Here is a 22,272-nt window from a genome sequence, read left to right as displayed (position 1 = left end):
TATCGTGAATGGGCATTTAAGTGACCCTGGGCAACTGTATGTGAGGCAATGCTGAAGCTGCGCGTGTCCGTGACTGTTACTGAGTGCTCAGGGGTGGCGATTTGGGTGTGACTGTCGCTGCACACTTTTGTGCTTGCGCACCACGGGGCGACGTGTTCTGTCAGTGTAGTCAGCTTGTGTATTTTAAATCATGCCCCGTGATTGTGGGTCATTGTGTGAGATTGTGGATCTGCCAAGAATGGGAAAGTGATTGTGGATGTGTAAGGGACTGTGGCTGACTTTGGGCATGACGTTTCTGTAACTGTGTTCTTAGCCCAGAGATCCGCGGAGGTTTTCTCATAATTGGCGGTGGAGCTTTGTTTCTGGGCTTTAGAGTTGAGTCTGTGGGAGAGTTGTCTGTGTGTCCTGTGTATGTGTGTCTGTCTGTCTGTCTCCAGGTCCAACTGTTCTGTCTTCCCTGCCCAACCTCTCACCCCAGCCAGGGCGGGGTCAGTATTATCCTTATTTTTATATTGTGTGTGTGTGTGTGTGAGTGTGTGTGTGTGTGTGTGTGTGTGTGTACGCGCGCCCGTACACGCGCACCCGTTCAGTCACTCAGTCGTGTCAGACTCTTTGCGACCACATGGACTGACTGTACCCCACCAGTCTCCTCTGTCCATGGCATTTTCCAGGCAAGAATACTGGATTGGGCTGCCATTTCCTACTCCAGGGAATCTCCCCAAGCCAGGGATGGAAGCTGAGACGCTGGCGTCTTCTGCATTGGCAGGCAAATTCTTTACCACTGTGCCACCTGGGAAGCCCATATCCCTTCTCTACTTGCCGCTAATGTGATGGCAGGCACAGAGAGTAATTATATTTCAGTTGTAAGAAGATGCTCACTTGTATCAAAGCCATTTATATTATTGTAGCCAGCATCTCTGAGGTTTTTTTTATTACTGTTCCTAACTTTTCACTTTACAACTTTAATCTGTTGTTGTTTTGGTGTTGTTCAGTCACTAAATCATGTCCAACTCTTTGTGACCTCATGGACTACAGCATGCCAGGCTTCCCTGTCCTTCACCATCTCCCACTATTTGCTCAAATTCATGTACATTAAGTTGGTGATGCTGTCTAACCATCTCATCCTCTGCTGCCCTCTTCTCCTTTTGCCTTCAGTCTTTCCCAGCATCAGGGTCTTTTCTAATGAGTTGGCTCTTTGCATCACATGGCTAAAGTAGTCGAGCTTCAGCTTCAGCATCAGTCCTTCCCATGAATATTCAGGGTTGATTTCCTTTAGGATTGAATAATTTGATCTCCTTGCAGTCCAAGAGATTCTCAAGAGTCTTCCTCAGCACAATTTGAAAGCATCAATTCTTTGGCACTCAGCCTTCTTTATAGTCCAACTCACATCCAAACATGACTACTGGAAAAACCACAGCTTTGATTATACAGACCTTTGTTGGCAAAGTGATGTCTCTGCTTTTTAATATGCTGTCTAGGTTTGTCAAAGCTCCAGTATCACTGTGGACAGTAACTGAAGCCATGAAATTAAAAGACTCTTGCTCTTTGGAAGGAAAGCTATGACAAACCTTGACAACTTTATTTAGGGCCCAGCTTTAAGAAAACTATCCACAGTCAAGAGGCCAAGAATGTGAACCTGTGAGTGATGTTAAAGAAAATAAGAACTGAGTGATACTTGAAGGGGCCTGTTTTTTTTTTTTTTTTTTTTAATTCAGGAACTATTGCCATAGGAGAAAAGACTTCAGTACAGAACTGGCTCAATTCCAAATACAGCAAGAGAGGATTTATAGACAAGGAGCAAGTTAGGGTTGGGGGGTGGTCAGTTTATGGAAAATTATAAAAAGGAGACATAAAGGGGTAGGAAGGAATTCTCTCTAGGCTGACTAATAGGATTCTTGCTGAGGGAAGGCCAGAGTGATGAGTGATCAGATATCAAGAACATGAGCTAAACTGACTTGACAGAATTCTTGCTAAAACTGGGTGATGCAAAGACAAACACTGAAGCCCAAAGGTTGAAGCCTAGTTGAGAAGAGGGTTCTGAGGAGTCTGATTAAAGTTTGGTCAAGGAGAGTCTTTGTCAGTGAAAGTTAAAAAAAAAAAACAAACAAACCTGGAAGGTGCACCCAAGTCAAGATCTTGGTATATGTGGAAGTAAAGAGAAGTTCTTGAAATAAAAACACATCTCTGGAGATCCTCTCCAATCCCCTCCCCAGAAAGAGTCCTCTAATAGCTGAAGCCCCAGTGAAAGAGTTCAAAGTGTTCGTCGCTCAGTTGTGTTTGACTCTTTGTGCCCCCATGGACTGTAGCCCATCAGGCTCCTCTGTCCATGGGATTCTCCAGGCAAGAATACTGCTTGGGTACTGGAGTGGATTGCCATGCCCTTCTCCACGGGATTTTCCCAACCCAGGGATCAAACCCGTGTCTCTTACATCTCCTACACTAGTAGGCAGGTTCTTTACCACTAGCACCGCCTGGGAAGTCCCTCAAACATATAATATGAATTAATAAATAAAAATAAAAACAGATCATTAATACAAGACAAAAGGAGAATAAAATAACTATATAGAAAATATAAAATTTTACAAGTCTGTGTTAATCTTGGCATATTATTAAAATAGATATATATACATTCACATTAAATACTTTAAGATTCAAGCTTAATCACATTCAAAACTACACTTTATGAACTAAAATGGAAGAAATCACAAAATACATTGATTACAATTCTATAAGATAAAAAGCTGAATACTAGGATATTGTAAAAATGAGTATGTCCATCTAGCCACTTGTAAGTACTCTGAAATAGTAATTCTTATATAAAAGAAAATAAAAAATGAAAACTATATGCCACTTAGAAATGAACTGACTTTCAGGACAGTAAAAAGGCAATAAATAAACCAGATTATGATTAAATAAGATTGAAAATGCAATACAATAAAAAAGAAAGCTTGAGATTAGTAAATATTAACAGAAATTAACAAATATAAAAAAGACACATTGAAGAAATCATTAAAAGCATAAAGCTGCTTCTTTGATTAAAAAAACAGAAAAAAATGATTGCCAAGAATAGTTAAACAGACATAGCCACAAGCCTAGCCATTAAGTAATCATATCATTTAGTTCTAGAAATGAATATGCCCCACATTTCAGTGTTCTGTCTAGACAGAGCAGCATATCTCAAATTGTAGGTTTACATCTGTCAGTGGATGGTAAGCATTTTTCTGCATTTGTTTCTCCTATGCCTATTTTAAATTATATAAAGCACAGATGTTAATAAAATGTTTGGTATTATAACACATAACTTTTTTCTGGTGTGTGTACAGTATTTTCAGTATGGGTTATAGACCACAAATATCTAGAAACAACACACTTAAAGGTGAAGAATAAAGTGTTTGACTTTCACTTGGGTTTGAACAGTTTCCATCATAAAAAAAAAGGGTGACTTTTTTTATGTGTTTGCAAATCTTTAATATTCAATTTAATAGAATATACTTGGTATTTTATATGTGTTCCTGCATTTAATGTGTTGACATAAATAAAATCTGGCCTCATGTAGATACATAGTAAGAAAATGGGAGTGTTTTAATACTCTTTTCAGGTAATTATCACAACATTGTCCTTTGATACTTCAACAAAAATCATGGAATCCTGCTTTTATCTTGTTAAAATCCAGGTCTATCTTATACTTTAATATACCCACAGATGATTTTGCAGCATTATGTACTAATTGTTTGCAAAATACTGGTTCAATGAATTAGGCAGATCTTCCATCATCATATTTCATTATATGGTATTATAAAATCATGCTCATTAATATCATCACCAATCTTATCACAAAGGGCTAAGTACTGGGAAACTGTCAAGTTCGTGGTGGCAGGTAACTTGTTTTTCAATATTCTGATCCTTTGTTTGAAAGTCAAATTAACAGAAATTACCATCAGTTTTCTTCGCTGGCAGTTTTTTTTAAAAATCACTTCATTTTTGACAAAATGTCTACCAAACATCCAAATCTGAGTCACCTTATCCAAAACTTGTCAGCTGATCTTTCAAATAAAATTGGTGTCCATAAAAAGGTGGCTGATTCAGCTCACAAATTAGACAATCATACGAGTGCATCTCCTTGAAACAGCTTCATACTTCACCTTGAAGGACTTTACATGTATTTCTCTTTTCATCACACAAAATATTTAAAAGATGTATACATACCAGTTTTAGTATCATGGCTGTGATATGATAGTATAATTTTATAAGATATTACCATTAGAGTAAACTGAGTAAAGAATACATGAGATTTCCCGATATAATTTCTTGCAACTGTGCGTTAGTTATCTCAAAATTTAAATTATCATTTTAAACTGCTGTACTCAAAGGTCAAGATTTAACAAAATTCTACTATTTTATGGAGAACATTCTTAAGTGGAACTTGCATTTTTTACCACCAATAGGGGGTGGTTAAAAAATACAATAATGCTAGTAGTACCGTTTGCTGCAGTCCATGGGCTCACAGTTTGACACAACTGAGTGACTGAACAACAGTTTGGTGTCACTGCTTTGATTCATGCTAAGAGCCCAGCAGTTTTACCCACGATTGCTGACTGATTTTGCACCATCAGTACAAATTTCAGCAAAAAGCAAGTAATGTCTTAGTGTTATAATGAAATGTGTTTTGACCATGCAGATCACTTGAAAGGGTCCCCCCCCTCCACCCCACCAAATCCTCTGATCACTTAGGGAACCAATGATCCATAATAAGAAGTCAAAATTGAATTAAATGAAACAGTTCCATTAACATTTACTGCTACTCCTTTTGAAATGGAACATTTCCATGATGACTAAAACAGACTTACAGATTTGAAGCAATATTCATTGTTTCATACTGTTTATCATCTTTTCTTCACAATTTTCTGCAATGTAGTCTCCTACTTACCAGAAGGTTGGCAGGATGGGTAGTGGTTGCTCTGGGGCAATTTTTCTGTCTGTTTTAAACATCTGTTTTAAATCACCTCAGGTTATGAAATATGGGGCAGTAGTAAATAGCTAGTCCAGACACAGATTGAAAAAAAAAAAATGCAAAAACAAGACTGAGGATTCCCATATCTGAATACCATGTGGTGTTTTATCTCCTAATCAGTTTCCAGATTTGCACAGATTTTAATGCTAGGCCCAGGCAGACACCTCAGGTTACCTGTCTTAACTCTTGTCTCTTACGAGAGGTTCTAAGCCTCTTAGAGGCTTAGATCTTATGAGAGGCCTTCTCTGAAGGCCTCGGAGAAGGCAATGGCACCCCACTCCAGTACTTTGCCTGGAAAATCCCATGGACAGAGGAGCCTGGTGTGCTGCAGTCCATGGGGTCGCAAAGAGTTGGACACAAGTGAATGACTTAACAACAACAAAACTGAAAGCCAAGCACTGAGTACTGCACTTGAAATCCTGCTTCACCATTTTCTAACTACCCATATACTTTGTTTTTCTACGGCTTTCAGATCTATTCTAAATACCTGTACACAAATCAAGAAAATAAGTTGTAATACAATTTCTATATTTTCCTATCCTTAGAAAACATAATTCACAATCATTTAGTCAAGTTTCATGAAAAAAAAAAAACTGGGCCTTGGGACAAGATTCTAAGTAAATTTGTGGGACACTGCCATTTCCAAAAAGAGACTATTCGCAACCAAAAAAGTAGTGTATTTTACAATGGTTGGAAAAATTTAAACCAAATAATTACTACTGGGATACTGTAACTCAAAAAGAATAGAAAATAATTGCATTTTACATTTCTGTATATGTGTGCATATTTTCTTTATAACACTACATAATACATTTCCAGTCTACATAGACTCAGTCAACAAAAGTATCTACAGTATGGATTCAACCTGGAAACCAGAGAGTCCCAGGAAGCAAGCAAAGATATTGTATTTCCAAAAATGGACAACTCTTCCCAAACTTAGAGCTAGGATACTTACAATCTTTCTTACCTGTCAGCCCTTTGTATAATAAAACCCTCTACCCATGCATTATCTCTTATCCCCATGAGCTGACTATATTCCAAACTTTAACTGAAGCTGACTCTGCTGGGTCATGCTCTGTGGAACCAGCATTAAATCAGCCATGGTTTCTGTCTCTTGTTCTCAGGTCAAACAGACATCAAGAGATGGGCTCTAAAACTGCTGTTACAACATCCAGGATACTGTGGAAGAAGTGTTCAAGTATACTTGGGAAGTATATTGGAATCATATTAATTCTCTAATTTCAACCTACTTAAGTACTCTCTTCATCAAGTTACCTGAGAGACCTTCCAAAATCTACCATCCCCAGTAGGGAAAACCAGAGCCCCTGGAAACAGGCCAGCAACAATTCTTCTTCAGGTGGAATGGAGATACTGACCCTTATCATTAGTCTCATGAACACTCCCATCACACATAGATGTCTCTGTTTTAGTGTTAGCCAATGGCTGACTTATTACTGAAGCTACAGCCCTGGATGGGACTTCCATTGTCTCGTGCAGTGTGACTACTGGCTAAAGGTTTCACTGCTTGTACACACAAAGTTTCTCTCCTGAATGTGTCCTCTGATGTCTGATGAGGTTTGATTTCCAACTAAAGCTTCGCCCACACTTACTAAAAATGTTAAGGCTTCTCTCCTGAATGTATCCTATGATGTCTAATGAGGTGTGACTGCCGGCTAAAGCCTTGCCCACACTTCTTGCACACGTGAGGTTTCCCCCCTGAGTGTGTCCTCTGATGTGTAATGAAAGTTAGCTTATCATAAAACTCTTGTCCATACTCCCTGCACACAAAGGGGCTATCCCCTGAGTGTGCCCTCTTGTGCCTAACAGGTTTGGCTTCTGGCTAAACCTTCTACCACACTCCCTACATATGAAAGGCTTTTCCCCTGAATGTGTTCTCTGGTGTGAGACAAGAGTAGACTTATCATTAAAGTCTCGCCTGCGCTCCCTGCATACAAATGGCTTCTCCTCTGAATGTGTCCTCTGGTGTGTGATGAGGGTTGACTTCAGAGTAAAGGCTCTCCCACATTCCCTGCATACAAATGTCTTCTCCCCTGTGTGTGACCTCTGGTGTTTGTTGAGGTTTGACTTCAGACTAAAGCGCTGCCCACACTCCAGGCACATGTAAGGTTTAACCCCTGAGTGTGTCCTCTGGTGTGTCTTGAGGTTTGATTTCCAGCTAAAATGATGCCCACATTCTGTGCACACATAAGGTTTCTCTCCTGTGTGTGTCCTTAAGTGTCAAATGAGGTGCGACTTCTGGCTAAAGCCTTGCTCACACTCCCTGCAAACATAAGGCTTCTCTGCTGAGTGTGTCCTCTTATGTCTGTTGAGGTGTGAAAGCTGGTGAAAGCCATGCCCACACTCCTTGCAAATGTAAGGCCTCTACCCAGAGTGCGCCCTCTGGTATGTGACAAGATTTGACTTCAGGCTAAAGCTCTGGCCACACTCCTTGCACACATAAGGCTTGAGCCCTGAGTGTGTCCTCTGATGCGTGAAGAGGTTTGATTTCCAAGTAAAGCCTCGTCCACACTCCTTGCACATATATGGTTTCTCCCCAGAGTGTATCCTCTGGTGTGTGATGTGGTTTGACTTGCAGGTAAAGCCTCGTCCACATTCTGTGCATACATAAGGCTTTGGCCTAGAATGTGTCCTTTGGTTTTTGACGAGGACTGACGTACTGCTGAAGTTTTGTCCCCGTTCAGTGTACATGTAAGCGGTCTCTCTTGTGTGTGTCTTCTGGAGGCTGAGCTGGTTTGACTCCTTGATAAAGCTTAGCCCAAACTTTCCATATTTGATTGCTCCAAATCTTGAGATTTCTAAACCACGTAATATTTTGTCTGTTTCCTCGAGGTCTGTCCTCTGGGCCAGGTTGGGCCCTATATCCACCACTGTGTTGTCTTCCTTGGATGTCACTGGCTGTTCTTCTGGGGGGCTGGAGATTGCCTTTGAAGTGCTGCTTTTGCTTATTCTCCTGAACAAAAGCTTGGAATCTTCTTCTCTCTCTTGAATTTCTGCTTGGCGGCTCGAGCAGATTTGATCAAAGAGTTGCTCCTGCTGCTGTCTGTGATCTTCTGAACAGTGTTTCCCTGAATGGAGGTGATTTCCTACACCTAAGCTTGAGAATAACTGAGGGAGATGACTGAACCACACATGCTGGATGAGGGCTTGCTGGCAAGAGAATGCCAAAGGACAGGTGAGACAAGGCTAAATTTCTAGCTTTGATCCTGCTAAACAAAGAATGTTTTTAGTCATAGATAGGGCTACCTTGGCCATTCTGCTTTGCCCACTGGTCATTCATAATATGTTTACATCATAAGCTGTCTCCCACTCAGCCATCCTTCCCAAGATCTATTTTGCATTTCACTTTATGCATCACATTTTTACAGTAAACTTGATCAGTGGACCAAATCCAGCCTGCAATCTGTTTTTTGTATGGCTACAATATAATATCTATTATATCCAGTTTTCAAAGAAACAGGAAAGAGTGACATAGTTAAGAAAAAAAATTGCAGCCAATAGAAAACTGATTTAGGGAGAAAAAAAGTCTTCAAAGCTGATATTATTAATATATTCAAAGAACTAAAGAAAACAATATGTGAAAAATTAAAGATGAGTATTATAACTTAAAATGGAGAATGTCAATAAAGAATAAGAACATTTTTTTTTTTTTTGGCTTCATCATGCAGCAGACGAGATCTTAGTTCCCAGATCAGAGATCAAACCCAATGCTCCTTGCACTGGAAACATGCAGTCTTAACCACTGGACCACCAGGGAAGTCCCAAGAATAGAAACTATTAATAAGAAACAAAAGGAAATTCTGAAATTAAAAAGTAAAATAATTAAAATTACAAAGTTACCAGAGAGATACAACAGCATATTTGGCTTTGAAACAGAACCAGTGAACCCGAAGATAAATCAATAGAAATCACCTAAAAACTGAAGAGAAGAGTTAAAGAAAGGCTGAAGAAAAACAAAGATTTCCAGAAACCTGTAAGACACCATCAAGCAAACCAAACCTATGTGTAATGGTAACTCAAGAGGGTGAAGACAGAGAGAAAAGAGCAGAAAAAATATCTGAAGAAATTATAGCTTAAAAAGTTCCAAATTGAATGAGAAACATTCATCTACATATCTAAGAAGCTCAACAAACCCCAAAATAAACATAAAGACAGCCCTAGCTAGATACATCAGAGCCAAAATGTTGGCCATCAGAGAAAACAAGACAAAAGGAAAACCTTGAAAGCAGCAAAAGAAAAATGACCCAACATGTACAAGAGGAAAAACAATATGACTAGTGTTAACTTCTCATCTTTGGTTACCTGATGTGAAGAGCTGACTCACTGGAAAAGACCCTGATGCTGGGAAAGATTGAGGGCAAAAGGAGAAGAGGGCAACAGAAGATGAGATGGTTGGATGGCATCACTGACTCCAAGGACATGAGTTTGAGCAAACTCAGGGAGATAGTGAAGGACAGAGAAGCCTGGCATACTACAGCCCATGGGGTCACTAAGAGTTGGACATGATTTAGAGAGTGAACAACAACAACTTCTCATCAGAGACAATGGAGACCAGAAGGCAGTGGAATAACATATTTAAGGTGCTGAAATAAAAAATGAAAGACTGCTATCAATGAAGAACTCTCACAAACCTATCCTTGAAAAATGAAACTGATATAAGGATTAACAAGTACTCAGAATATCTGCTGCCAGCAGACATGCCTTATAAGAAATACTTAATAAATCCTTCAGGCTGAAAAGAAATTGACACCAGATATACTGATACTAAGTCAAATCCACAAGAAGAAATGAGGACCACTGAAACCATTAAATATCTCTGGGTAAATATAAAAGACAATGCATATATATTATTCTCTTAATTTCTCTAAAACACATAAGACTATTATAAAGGCAATAAATATAATACTATATTGTGGGCTTTAGAATATATATATAAATATTTTATTGGAACTAAATTAGTATTAATTACAAGTAGATTAGGATAAACTAATGTGTATATTTTATTTCCTAGAGCAGCATTAAGAAAATAACTCCAGAATGGCATTGAAACATGTATATTATCATATGTGAAACAGATCGGCAGTCCAGGTTCGATGCATAGGACAGGGTACTCAGGGCTAGTGCAGTGGGATGACCCAGAGGGATGGGATGGGGAGGGAGGTGGGAGAGGGGTTCAGGATGGGGAACACATGTACACCCATGGCTGATTAATGTCAATGTATGGCAAAACCACTACAATATTGTAAAGTAATTAGCCTCCAATTAAAATGAATAAATTTATAAAAAAATAAAAAAGAAAATAACTCCAAAACAAATTTAAAATCAAGAGTAGAATTAAAATAGTACACTTAAATTTAAAAAAAAATCATATGCCATAAAAGGGGGTATAAAAATAGACCTGAGACATATTTTTTAAAATAGCAAAATGGCAGATTTAGCCATATTAATCATTATATTAAATATGAGCAAATTGAACACTCCAAAGGAAAGGCAGAGATTATCCCACTAGATTAAAAAAGCAACATCAAACAATGTGTTATTAACATGGGACACATTTTGGATCCAAAAAACACAAGTAGGTTAAAAGTATAGGATGAAAAAAGATATACCATGCAAACAATAATCACCAGAGAACTGGAATGGCTACTATATTAATAATAGACAAAGTAGGTTTCAAGACAAGGATTATTGCTAGAGAAAAAGATGGACACTTCATAAAGACAAAAGGGCAATAAATCAGAATGATTTAACAATTATAAAGGTATACACAATTTAAAAGAGCCCCAAAATACATGAAAGAAAAACTTACAGAACTAAAAAAAAGAATTCGATAATTCAACAATAATATTAGAAATTTCAGTATTCTATTCTCAACAATAGAAACAATTAGACAGGGAATTCCCTGGTGGTCCAGTGGTTAGACTCTGAGCTCTCAGTGCTAACTAAAATATCACAAGCCACGCAGTATGACCAAAAAATAAAATCAACTAAAAGTGGATCACACGCTTAAGTGTAAAAGCCAAGAGTATAAAACTTCTAGAAGAAACCAAAGGGAAAAAAAAAAATGTATGTGTCCCTGAGTTAAGCAAACTTCTTAGTTATACCACCAAAAGCACAATTAATTTAAAAAATAGTTAAACTGAACATCATCAAAATTTAAAACTGAACATCATCATCATGAAGCATCAAGTTATGCTTGAAAGGACACCATTAACAGAATGAAAGGACAAGCCACAGACTTAAATCGATAACTATACCATGGTTATATGAAAATATCACCATTCTTAGAAAATCTTTTAACACACATCCACATGTGAACCTGCATACCCAAATATATATACATGAAGATATATATAAATATATACACATACATATGGTGGGGGGAGAAGGGAGAGCATGCTCACAAGAGACACATATGCCAATGATAAAGCAAATTGGGTGAAATAGTAAGTGATTTTATGATGCCATTTTGTAGTAATATATATGCCGTGTGTCTGTAAAGGATAATATGTAATATGTGTGTGTGTAGAGGATATAAAGGTGTTTTTTGTACTATTTTTGCAGAATTTTTGTAATTTCCTGATACAAATGAATTTACTTACAAAACAGAAAGAGACTCACAGACTTAGAAAATGAACTTATGGTTGCTGGTGGGAAGGGACAGTGAGTGAGTATGGGATGGTTGTGTACACACTGTTCTACTCAAAATGGATAACCAACAAGGACAGCACATGAAACTCTACTCAATGTTATGTGGCAGCCTAGAAAAAAATAACATAAACTACAGGTGAATATTTAAACTACAAAATAAATAGAGAAGATGAAAAAAGTAAATAGGATGAAGCCCTTTTCTGAAAATGGCAGCAAACTGAATTGGTCACAAGTGTCCCCTGCAGAAAACAAGCTGAGTGAGAGGAAGGCAGGCCTTCTGGTGGAGCAAAGAGACAAAGAAGCCAGAGAAGTCCCCCTCCCTTACCTGAAGATGATATTCTGGAAGGGAGGTCATGCCAGGCAGCCTTACCAGGGCCAAGAGGCCTAGAAAAGCTCTACCTCTCAGTACCTAAAAGTACCTCCTCCTTCCCTACCTGCCATGCTGTGGACGGTCCCAACTACCCAGTCTCACTCACCTGGACACAGGCCCAGTGAACGCTGCCTCTCCTTTATCCAGGGCTCTTCCCCTTGTTCCAGCTGACAAATGAGTTCCAGTTTGGAAAACAGAATGTCTGCTCATAAGGAAAGAAAACAAAGAGACTTCTGGTTACACATTTAAGGGGGCCAGTCTAGAACCCAGCCGAAATGGCAGGGGGGTGGGGGAGAACCAAGAGGGTGGGACAAAGGGCCCATGAATAGTAAACTCTCTGCAGTCGAAGGGTTGAGTACTAAAAGGAAACTCCAATCAGAGAAAGAGCCTATCAATACTTACTAGATGAAAAATCTGCTAGGTTTGGGGCAAGATAAAATTTAAAAAAAGAAAAAAAGCCCCTGACTTGGGAAAGAGACCTGAAAATGCAGAGTGGCATACATAATATGAATAAATCTCTGTTTTCAACTCTACTGAATCCAGATATACCATGAGGACAAAGGTAAATTATTGTTTTTAAGCTCAACCCTAAGACAAAGCTGCATTGTGAGTAGCCTTTCTTCATGATTATAGAAAATATTCTGAAGGCCAGATTTTAAGTGCTAAGGGAAAGCCATTCTTACCTAGTGAGACCAAGTGGCTGTAAGTCTCCAGCATCACCTCCGTGTGCAGGGTCCTCTCAGCAGGGCTCAACAATTTCCACTCCTCCTGGGTGAAGCCAACAGCCACATCTTGTAATGTCACGAATGCCTTTTAATACAAAACACACCCCTGTTCATCCAGGAGTCCACCCAGTCCACACTGCAGGATGAGGGAACAAAAGGCATCTCTGAGGAGGTGGAAAGATTTTTAGACTTCATTACATGCTGCGCTAAGTTGCTTCGGTCATGTCCAACTCTTTGTGACCCTATGGACAGTAGCCCATCAGGCCCCTCTGTCCATGGGATTTTACTATGGATGATGAATAAAGGGTAACAGAATACACCAGTCCCAGATATGCCACTTTGGCATAAAACAATTATTTTGAGCTGAAGGCAATTAATAAGCAGACAGAAGAAAAGCTCTCTGACCTTTCCCATCTGCCTAAAAGCACAACATTAATTTGTAAAGGTGTCCCTTTTCCCAATTTTACCAAGGACAGAAATTAATCATCAGAGACAACTCTAGACCCTTATCGGCCCACAGACCCCACCAGAGGAATCTACATAGCAAACATTTACTAACTGGCCCTTTTCTTCCATTAGTTCCCCCATATATTTATTATACCTTCCCACAATTGCTGCTCTAGAAATTCAAAGTCCTTTTCCTTTGTCTTGTCACATCTCTAAAAAGTTATCGTTGTTTTGTTAAGATGCTATATAAGCTCAAGTCCTAACCACCGCTTCTGAGTTACCCATTACTGAGTACTCCCATGTGTATGCATGATGCACATATTAATAAATTCCTGATTGTTTTTCTCACAAAAATGTCTTTTGTCTAATTTATACCCAATGAAAAAAAGACTTTTTCTCCTCCCCTACATGTCCTTGGTGCCAAGAATTCAGAGACCATTATTCTCCCATCTCCGTCCAGCCAGCATCGTTGTGCACCTATCACTGTCGGCATGCTAGGCTTGCTGCTACAGGGGATAAAGGCAAAACAAAAGTTCTTTCACACTGGGAGTTTTGAATGTAGGCAGGAAGAGGAGGAGGACATCACACACAAAGAATTAAAGTAAAATTATAATCTCCTTGCTGACTTTGAAGAATGTGAGAGACTATTTGGTCTATGCATTAATGTTCTACAGGAAGCAGCTCAGCCTCCAGGGCAAGGGTGAATGACCCAGCGCTATGCATACTTCACGGCAGGGCTCAGTCCTTCCCCTCCCTCACTCTGCCACTCACTCTCCCCAAGCCTGAGGAATGGAAGTACTGGGTTGGCCAAAAAGTTTGTTGAAGTTTTTTTGTAACATCTTACGGGAAGTTACGGTTTTTCCAGTAGTCATGTATAGATGTGAGAGATGGACCATAAAGAAGGCTGAGCGCCAAAGAATTGATGCTTTTGAATTGTGGTGCTGGAGAAGACTTTTTGTTGTTGTTGTTGTTAAATTTTTTTTAATTTATTTATTTATAGCTGCACTGGGTCTTCGTTGCTGCACACAGGGTTTCTCTACTTGCAGCGAGTGGGGGCTATTCTTTGCAGTACACAGGTTTTTCATTGAGGTGGCTTCTCTTGCTGCAGAGCACGGGCTCTAGACACTCAGACTTCTGTAGCTGTGGTGCTCAGGCATGTGGAATCTTCCCAGACTAGGGATCAAACCTATGTCCCCTGCGTTGGCAGGCAGATTCTTAATCACTGGACCACCAGGGAGGTCCTGGAAAAGATTCTTAAGAGTCCCTTGGACAGCAAGCAGATCAAACCAGTCAATCCTAAAGGAAATCAACCCTGAATATGCATTGGAATAACTGATGCTGAAGCTGAAGCACCAATACTTTGGCCTCTGATCCAAAGAGCTGACTCATTGCAAAAGATCCTGATGCCGGGAAAGATTGAGGGCAGGAGGAAAAAGGGACGACAGAGGATGAGATGGTTGGATGGCATCATCAACACAATGGACATGAGTTTAAGCAAACTCTGGGAGATAGTGAAGGACAGAGAAGCCTGGTGTGCTGCATACAGTCCACGGGGTTGCAAAGAGTCAGACACAACTGAGTGGCTGAACAACTGATTGTAATATCCAGTGCCCCAAGCATGGTCCCACTGCAAATCAATAAAATCAGACTCTTTAGGGATACGACTTTTATACTTTTAAGAGCTCCTAAGATCAGTCATGGTTGTGAATCACCATGTCAGAGGAATCTCAAGAGAAAGAGGTCACTGTAGGATAGAGAGATCAGAGACAATTTCATGAGAGGGCAATAAGATCTTAAAGGACAGGCAGGATTTCCTGGATCAAGGAGACAGATTTAGAGAGCAACAGATTTAGTCTTCCCATTTCTCACTCACTTTCAGGCATAAAGTCATTAGGTGATAAAGGATAGATTCACCTGAATGACTTAAAAGTTATTTTTCTCTCTTTTTCCAGCCAAGCGCCTAAAAAGTGAATTTATCTAAATTAAAGATGTATATGAATATTCCACTTTGGTGTCAATAAAACATGCTTTCAGAATGAATAATTAGAACATGATGTCAGAAACAGAATACATTTGAAGTGACGACTGCCCTGAATATCTAAGACACTGTTGTGACACACCAAAGGAAGTCTTCTGAACAGAAAACTGATATAACTTTAATGTTCAAGGCGAATGAGGATTACAGATGCAATGAGTAACAAAGGAACATATGAACACGGGGAAACAAATCGGGACATTATGGTGAACACTCACATGAGAGAAGAAAAAGATCTATACTAGCAGGTCTATCCTGGGAATGTAACACTGCACAGTGTAACAAAAACCAAAAAAGTGCAACATGTAAAGCAAAATGTGATGGGAAAAGGGAATCTCAAACAAAGAAGAGATAAATGATAAGATCAAATGTTTTGGAACAGGCAGGGTTAGAAAGCTCCAACTGCCATGAGTGGTCACTGCTTTAAAACATTTATTTCTCTTCACCTTGTCATATTTTTGAGGGTAAATACCAATCTATAAAAGAATTTCATGCACAAAGTTGGTCACAGAAGTATTATCTGCAATAGTTAAACACTGGGAACAAGTTAAATGTTCCCCTCAATTGGGAAACAGTCAATAGGATCATTCATTCAAAGCACTATTACAGAAATCACTTTCAGTGGGATAAATTCTGGCTGTTCCTTCACCTATTAGAAAATGGGTCTGTGGTTTTCCCTGGTGGTCCAGTGGTTAAGGATCTGCCTCCCAATCCAAGGGACACAGGTTCGATTCCTGCTCCGGGAAGATCCCACATGCCGAGTGGCAACTAAGCCCATGCACCACAACTCCAAAGCCTATGCACCCTAGAGCCTGTGCTCTGCAACAAGAGAAGCCACTGTAATGAGAAGCCCATCTATCGCAAGAAAGAACAGCCCCGCTCACTGCAAGCAGAGAAAGTTCTCGCAGTAATGAAGAACCAGTGCAGCCAAAAATAAATAAACCTTGAAAAAAGAAAGAAAGAAAGAAAATGGGTCTGAGTAGATACACGATCAGTAGCTTTAAAACAATAGGATCTTGTCATTAAGATTTGTCAAAATGTATATATGAAGGGATGTGTGTGTGCATGTATGCTCGGTCACTCAGTCCCATCCAACTCTTTGCAATTCCATGGACTATATCTTGCCAGGCTCTCCTGTCCATGGAATTTTCCAGGCAAGAATACTGGAGTGAGCTGCCATTTCCTTCTCCAGGAGATCTTCCCAACCCAGGAAATAAATCCATGTCTCCTGTCTTCTGCGTTGGCAGGTGGATTCTTTTATCACTGTGCCACCTGGGAAGCCCCATGGGTGTGATGTGTAAAATTAAACCAAATCCCAACATAAAAAAACTAAAAATAAAATGAAAGACTCATAGGAGTGCATGCTGTATTTTATCCGTCACTGAATGTAGTCTATCTAGTTTCTGTAAACAGTATACATTCAGCAAATTTGTTCAACAGAATCAACTGAGAAAATGCTAAGAATTAGTAACATCATGTGCCTATCAATCCAACTCATTTGTTACAAAGGCTAATTTATCCTCTCAGGTGGTGATAATTAACATCCTACTGTGGATTTTCTTAAGTTGTTTTGTGGAATTCAGATGTCATGCGTGTTAGAATACCTGGAATTCCTCCCAACCCCCCTGAAATGTGGTTAATGATATGTCCCAAATAACATATGAAAAAAACAACAGAAACTCCCTTGTGACTTAGTTTCTTCAAATTAATTTATTTAAGGTCATGCACCAAACATATCATGTGTGCCAGGTACTCCTTTAGGAACACAGGTTTCATCCTAAACCACTTATCCATTCAAATGCTTGTCCACTTTGATCAAGTCTTCATAATGCCTTTTTTTTTTTTTTTTTTTTAAGTCTTAAGGGCAGGAAAAGGAAAAAGTCAGCTCATACAAATTTCTGGCTTTTTCCAGAAAAACCAGAATGCTTCCCTATTAACACTATGAGTGGTGAAGAAAGTACACATAAAAGATTCAATGTTACCTTTGGAAATGCCCCCAGATTTTTTATGCATTCTTGGTACTGACACTTTTCAAATGAATAAACTATTTTAAAAATGAGAAACACAGAACTCTCAAAGTTGTTCTGAGAATGCCCAGGAAATTGTAAATCTTTACTACGGAGACCAAGATTAAGAATAAATCAAGACAGTGAAGGCAGATCTGAAAAAACCAAGTTAGTGCATATCAAAAATGACAGTAAAGCAGTCTGGCAACTGTGTTGGTGCTCAATAAGTGTTAGTCACATTCAATTAAGTCTAAGTCATCACAGTCACTATTCTCTGGGGTTAGACAGTTTCCCCTTCAGTTCCTATATGCCTATATCTCTGATTTCCTACATCAAATTCCTTCTCAACATCCTTCAAAACCCATCTACTCAAAGTCTACACTCCTCAGCAGGGCACTCAACCTGGCCACCCAGACCCAAAGGTGGAAAATGAAAATCCTTCAGGGGCCAAGTAGGTAATGAATATGAGAGAGACAGGCAAATGTTTGCTGTCAATAGTTTCAACTTAAGTATGGAAGATACTAGGGAAAGTACAGACTCTGCAGGACCTGTTCAAATGATGCAGACACCATTCAGCTCAAATTCCCCTACACCAGAATACAGTGCAGTTTATTCTCAGAGAGGCAAGCAATCCAGAATTTTTGGTGAAATCTCCCTACTGCCAGATGCTGAAAATGCTCGCAAACGTTAAATTCAGGTCAGACCATAGCAAACTCCTCTCTGTTCCAAGTATGGGTGGCTAGTCTGTATTTTCATCAGTACATATTTTAAAATCAACCTAAAATACAATCTTCCCACACTGTGTTAAGGGCAGTGTGCTTAGTGGCCCAGCCTTAGACTAACCATGATGCCTGCCCTTCCCACTGGTATGTCTTCACCAACTCTTCAATTTAACAGATTCTCAGGGGTTGTTCAGACAGCCCTACTCCTAGAAGTCCTCCTTAGCCACTTCAGGCCACAGACTACTATGTTGTCCCTGCCTTTCATCCTTCGGTTCAGTTCAGTTCAGTCACTCAGTCGTGTCCGACTCTTTGCGACCCCATGAATCGCGGCACACAAGGCCTCCCTGTCCATCACCAACTCCCAGAGTTCACTCAAACTCATGTCCATCGAATCGGTGATGCCATCCAGCCATCTCATCCTCTGTCGTCCCCTTTTCCTCCTGCCCCCAATCCCTCCCAGCATCAGAGTCTTTTCCAATGAGTCAACTCTTCACATGAGGTGGCCAAAGTACTGGAGTTTCAGCTTTAGCATCATTCCTTCCAAAGAACACCCAGGGCTGATCTCCTTTAGAATGGACTGGTTGGATCTCCTTGCAGTCCAAGGGATTCTCAAGAGTCTTCTCCAACACCACAGTTCAAAAGCATCCTTATCACTGCACAATTAAGCCTGGACGTCCCTGTATTTGTATTTATGCCCCATGTGAGCTGTTCACAATTAACTTAATTAGAAAATGACTGAAGCATGCATGGGGCAGAAAATGTTGAGGGACTCCTCGTATTAATAAGCCACTCCTCCAGGACCAGGAAAGTGAGCTTTGCCCAACTACCAATAAAGCAGCCTCCAACGCAAGAAAATGGAATGTATTCATTCTCTCGGCAGCCAAGATGCAATTTTACACATATTCTCACCTCTTTTTTGGCTTTCAGGAGCTCCGTGGTCATTTTCCTGATCTCCTGAGTGCTCTCCCTAAGAAGGGCAAATCTCAGAAGGCAAATCTGAGGATGTGAAAAGAAATGAGAGCATGTCTAGTTGGAAAACCCTTCCCAGACAGTGAAACCCATGTCCCCCAGCAGCAGAGTAAGGGTTTGTCTCTATCCCCGTGAGTTGGAATGAAAGGAAAATGGATGGTCTTGAGGTGCCTACATGAGAGCTCCCGAGTTCAGACGCTACCTGTGCCCTCGTGAGTAAAACAGTGAGAAGCAGAGAAACGTCCTGAATGGACGAGGCCGTGACTGTACGGAACTCACGGAACTCGGAGTGCACGCTGCCAATCCTGAGGATGAAGCTCGGGAACCAAGAGCAGAAGTGTAGGAAATACCTGAATGGCAAGGTCCAGTCGCCACCAACAAACCTAATGGGCGGAATCCACCAACCGGAAATGTTCCTGCTACGTCAATTCCACACGCTAAGGGGCGAGCGGAAGGGACGGCGGAAGTGGCCGCTGAGGGTTCTCGGGAGTGTAGTCTTGGGATAGAGAAGAGGGAGGCGTAAGTTTCTCCCAAGTAAGGTGCCACGGCCGTTTGCACCTCTTCATACACAGCCAACGTTAGGAGCCCATTGTTAAGGTGCCCGGACTGCGGGGTTCACAAGTTCCTCCGCTGAGGGTCAATGAGATCTACACACGGGCTTGGACACGCCCGAGGATTCTAGCAAAGACGATCCTGCAGCCGGGTGGCCAGACTGTGCGCGCTTCAGCGGTGGGATCTAAGTTCCCCCACTCAAGCTTCTGCCGGTGTCCGCTTCCTGGAGCTGAAACCAGGGTAGTCACGGGCTGGGCCTGAGCCGAGTGGGTGTGGGAGCGGCTCGGAGTAAAGTACTTGGGGGATAGGGCTGCGGGGTGATACTCTATTGGGACTCTCAGATAGGAGCTACACCGGCTTTGCGGCCCCGGCGGTGGGAGGGTGCGCCGCTATAGACAGGGCTGTTTTTGGAGAGAGCAGGATTGGTTTGGGCCAGCTCACAGAATGGCAGTGGGAGTGGCTCTGGTCTAGTGTGCCCGAGATTTTGAGAAGTGAAGAGTCTGAATTTGGGCAAAGAGCTCGATCCAGAAATCCCTGGGACAGATACCTCCGAGCTGGTGGTGGTGGTAGTGATGGTGAGGGGGAGAGGGGTGAAGAGGAGGCATAGTTTGACAGTTTTGTTCATCATAGTTGGAGGGGAGGGGCGGGTGGATTTTCTTCATCATCATTTTTAAGATAACACAGTAAAATATTTGTCTTGTTTACTGACTGGTTTTGGTGCTTCCTTTAATTCTGTACTCAAAATTCCCACATTAAGGAAAGGCATAAATAGAGCTGACGCTCAGTGAACTTCATTAGCACCTACTGGCCTATAGTTTTGAGCAGAGGTGAGGGCTTGACTTCTGGGCATTAAGTAGCCAGTCCTTTAGGACACACTCCAGAACAGTGAGTCTTAGGAATTTAGGGTCACTCTGCTCTACCCTTCTTACCCTAAATTGTTTCTTTCCTGACTTCCTTAACATCCACAATTTCCTAATAACCATTCCACTCAAAGTACCACCCTAAAGGGACTTTCTAGACCATCATGGTGCAAATATTCAAAGATTACTCTTAAATCTTAACACTCTACTTCAGAATCTTCTTCAGTATCCCTTTGTCTGAAGAAGTAAAAAAACAAGGCTTGCATGTTAATATCAGCCTCCCCCAGTGCATAGGAATTCAGAATGGAGGATCAGCCCAGCACCCTATTCCAGTTCTTGACAGCCCTCCCCAAGGATTTCATGTCGATAAATGTAGAATGCTTGTAAAAGAACTCCAGGGGCCTCAAAGTTAGGCGTGGCACAGAGAGGAGCACAAATGAAATGGAGGGACTGAAAAATGTCAGAGAAGGGCTAGAAGGGGAAGGGGAGCTGTGGAGATGGGATCCTGAGATAATCCAGATCCTTATAAGGGCTTCCCTGGTGGCTCAGATGGTAAAGCATCTGCCCGCAATGCGGGAAACCTGGGTTCAATCCCTGGGTTGGGAAGACCCACTGGAGAAGGAAATGGCAACCCACGCCAGTATTCTTGCCTGGGAAATCCCATGGACAGAGGTGCCAGGCAGGCTACAGTCCATGAGTCTCAAGAGAATCAGACATGACTTAGTGACTAAACAATAACAACAAAATCTGCAAACGATGGGGTTTCCAGTTGGTAGAGATTCAGGAGAAGCACGTGTTCCGAGAACATGAAAGCTCTGCACCCCTTCCCCATACCTTGGCCTATGCATCTCTTCCATCTGGCTGTTACTGAGTTGTAATCTTTTATGATAAACTGGTTCTCTAGTAAGTAAAATGACATTCTCTTTGCCATTCCAACAAATTAAACAAGGAGGGGGCCTTCGGGGCCTCCAATCTATAGCCTGTTGGTTAGAAGCCCAGGTGAAAACCTGGACTTATGACTGGTATCTTGGGTGGAGGGAGTGGGGAACAGTCTTGTAGGACTGAGCCCATAACCTGTGGAATCTGATGCTATCTCTGGGTAGACAGTGTCAGAATTGAGTTGACTTGTAGGATATTTATCTGGTGTCTCAGAATGGCTTGGATATGTGGAGGGAAAAAAATCCCCACACATTGGAATTGGGGGTACAAAACCCTTTAACTCTGGACCTGAGTTTACTTAATAAATCTCAGAGCTTTGAGATTTAATCTCTATGCTTTGAGGAATTCTATTTCCCACAGTCCTCTCTGGGTTCTGAGGCTCAGACATATGAAAATCCCTTTAAATTATAAACAATGGGAAAAAATTCTAGTTATGCCTATTTAGGGAACATAACAGGTTAAAATTAACATCAGATAAAAGTCAGTTAAAAAGGGAAAAAGTGAAAAAATATTCTTTGAAACGAAAAGCTATACAAACTACCCTGTTACTGATGAGTCAAATGAGAAACTGACCTGCAATCTACAAAATCATTGGAAGAAACAATAGTGAAATACTTCAGATTGAAACCTGTGGAATGAGGTTACCTCAGTGCCAATTAAAAAAGGCAAAAACTTAAGTTCTACTTTCAGTAAGGTCAAAAGTTTGGATAAAAATGATCACAAAAGGGAAGAACAAAACTCCAGAACTGGGGAGGAAGGGCTAGTCTAAATCACTGATGAAGGACTTCCCTGGTTGTCCCCTGGCTAAGAATCCACCTTGTAATGCCAGTTTGATCCCTGGTCAGGGAACTAAGATCGCACATGGCATGGAGCAACTAAGCCAGAGTGCTGAAACTATTGAGCCCGAGTGGAACAACCAGAGTCCTAGCACTGCAATGAAAGATCCATCATGCCGCAACTAAGATCT

At 40.8% G+C, this 22,272-nt stretch overlaps 1 protein-coding gene across 1 annotated transcript; it reads right to left on the bottom strand.

Annotated features, from left to right (window-relative positions):
• Positions 1-916: 916 nt before the first annotated feature.
• ZNF875 (zinc finger protein 875) lies at positions 917-19,373 on the bottom strand. The gene is given in 7 exon segments (XM_070772024.1): positions 917-6,631; positions 6,633-6,835; positions 6,838-8,235; positions 12,157-12,252; positions 12,734-12,860; positions 18,895-18,981; positions 19,157-19,373. Coding segments are annotated over 6 exon segments (1,959 nt in total). The 5' UTR covers positions 18,928-18,981; positions 19,157-19,373; the 3' UTR covers positions 917-6,529.
• Between the last annotated feature and the right edge of the window lie 2,899 nt (positions 19,374-22,272).

Source organism: Bos indicus, chromosome 18, assembly GCF_029378745.1.
Source record: "Bos indicus isolate NIAB-ARS_2022 breed Sahiwal x Tharparkar chromosome 18, NIAB-ARS_B.indTharparkar_mat_pri_1.0, whole genome shotgun sequence".
Classification (NCBI taxonomy): Eukaryota; Metazoa; Chordata; class Mammalia; order Artiodactyla; family Bovidae; genus Bos; species Bos indicus.
The sequence above is the reverse complement of the archived record's forward strand: the minus strand, read 5'-3'. Positions and strand labels throughout refer to the sequence as shown.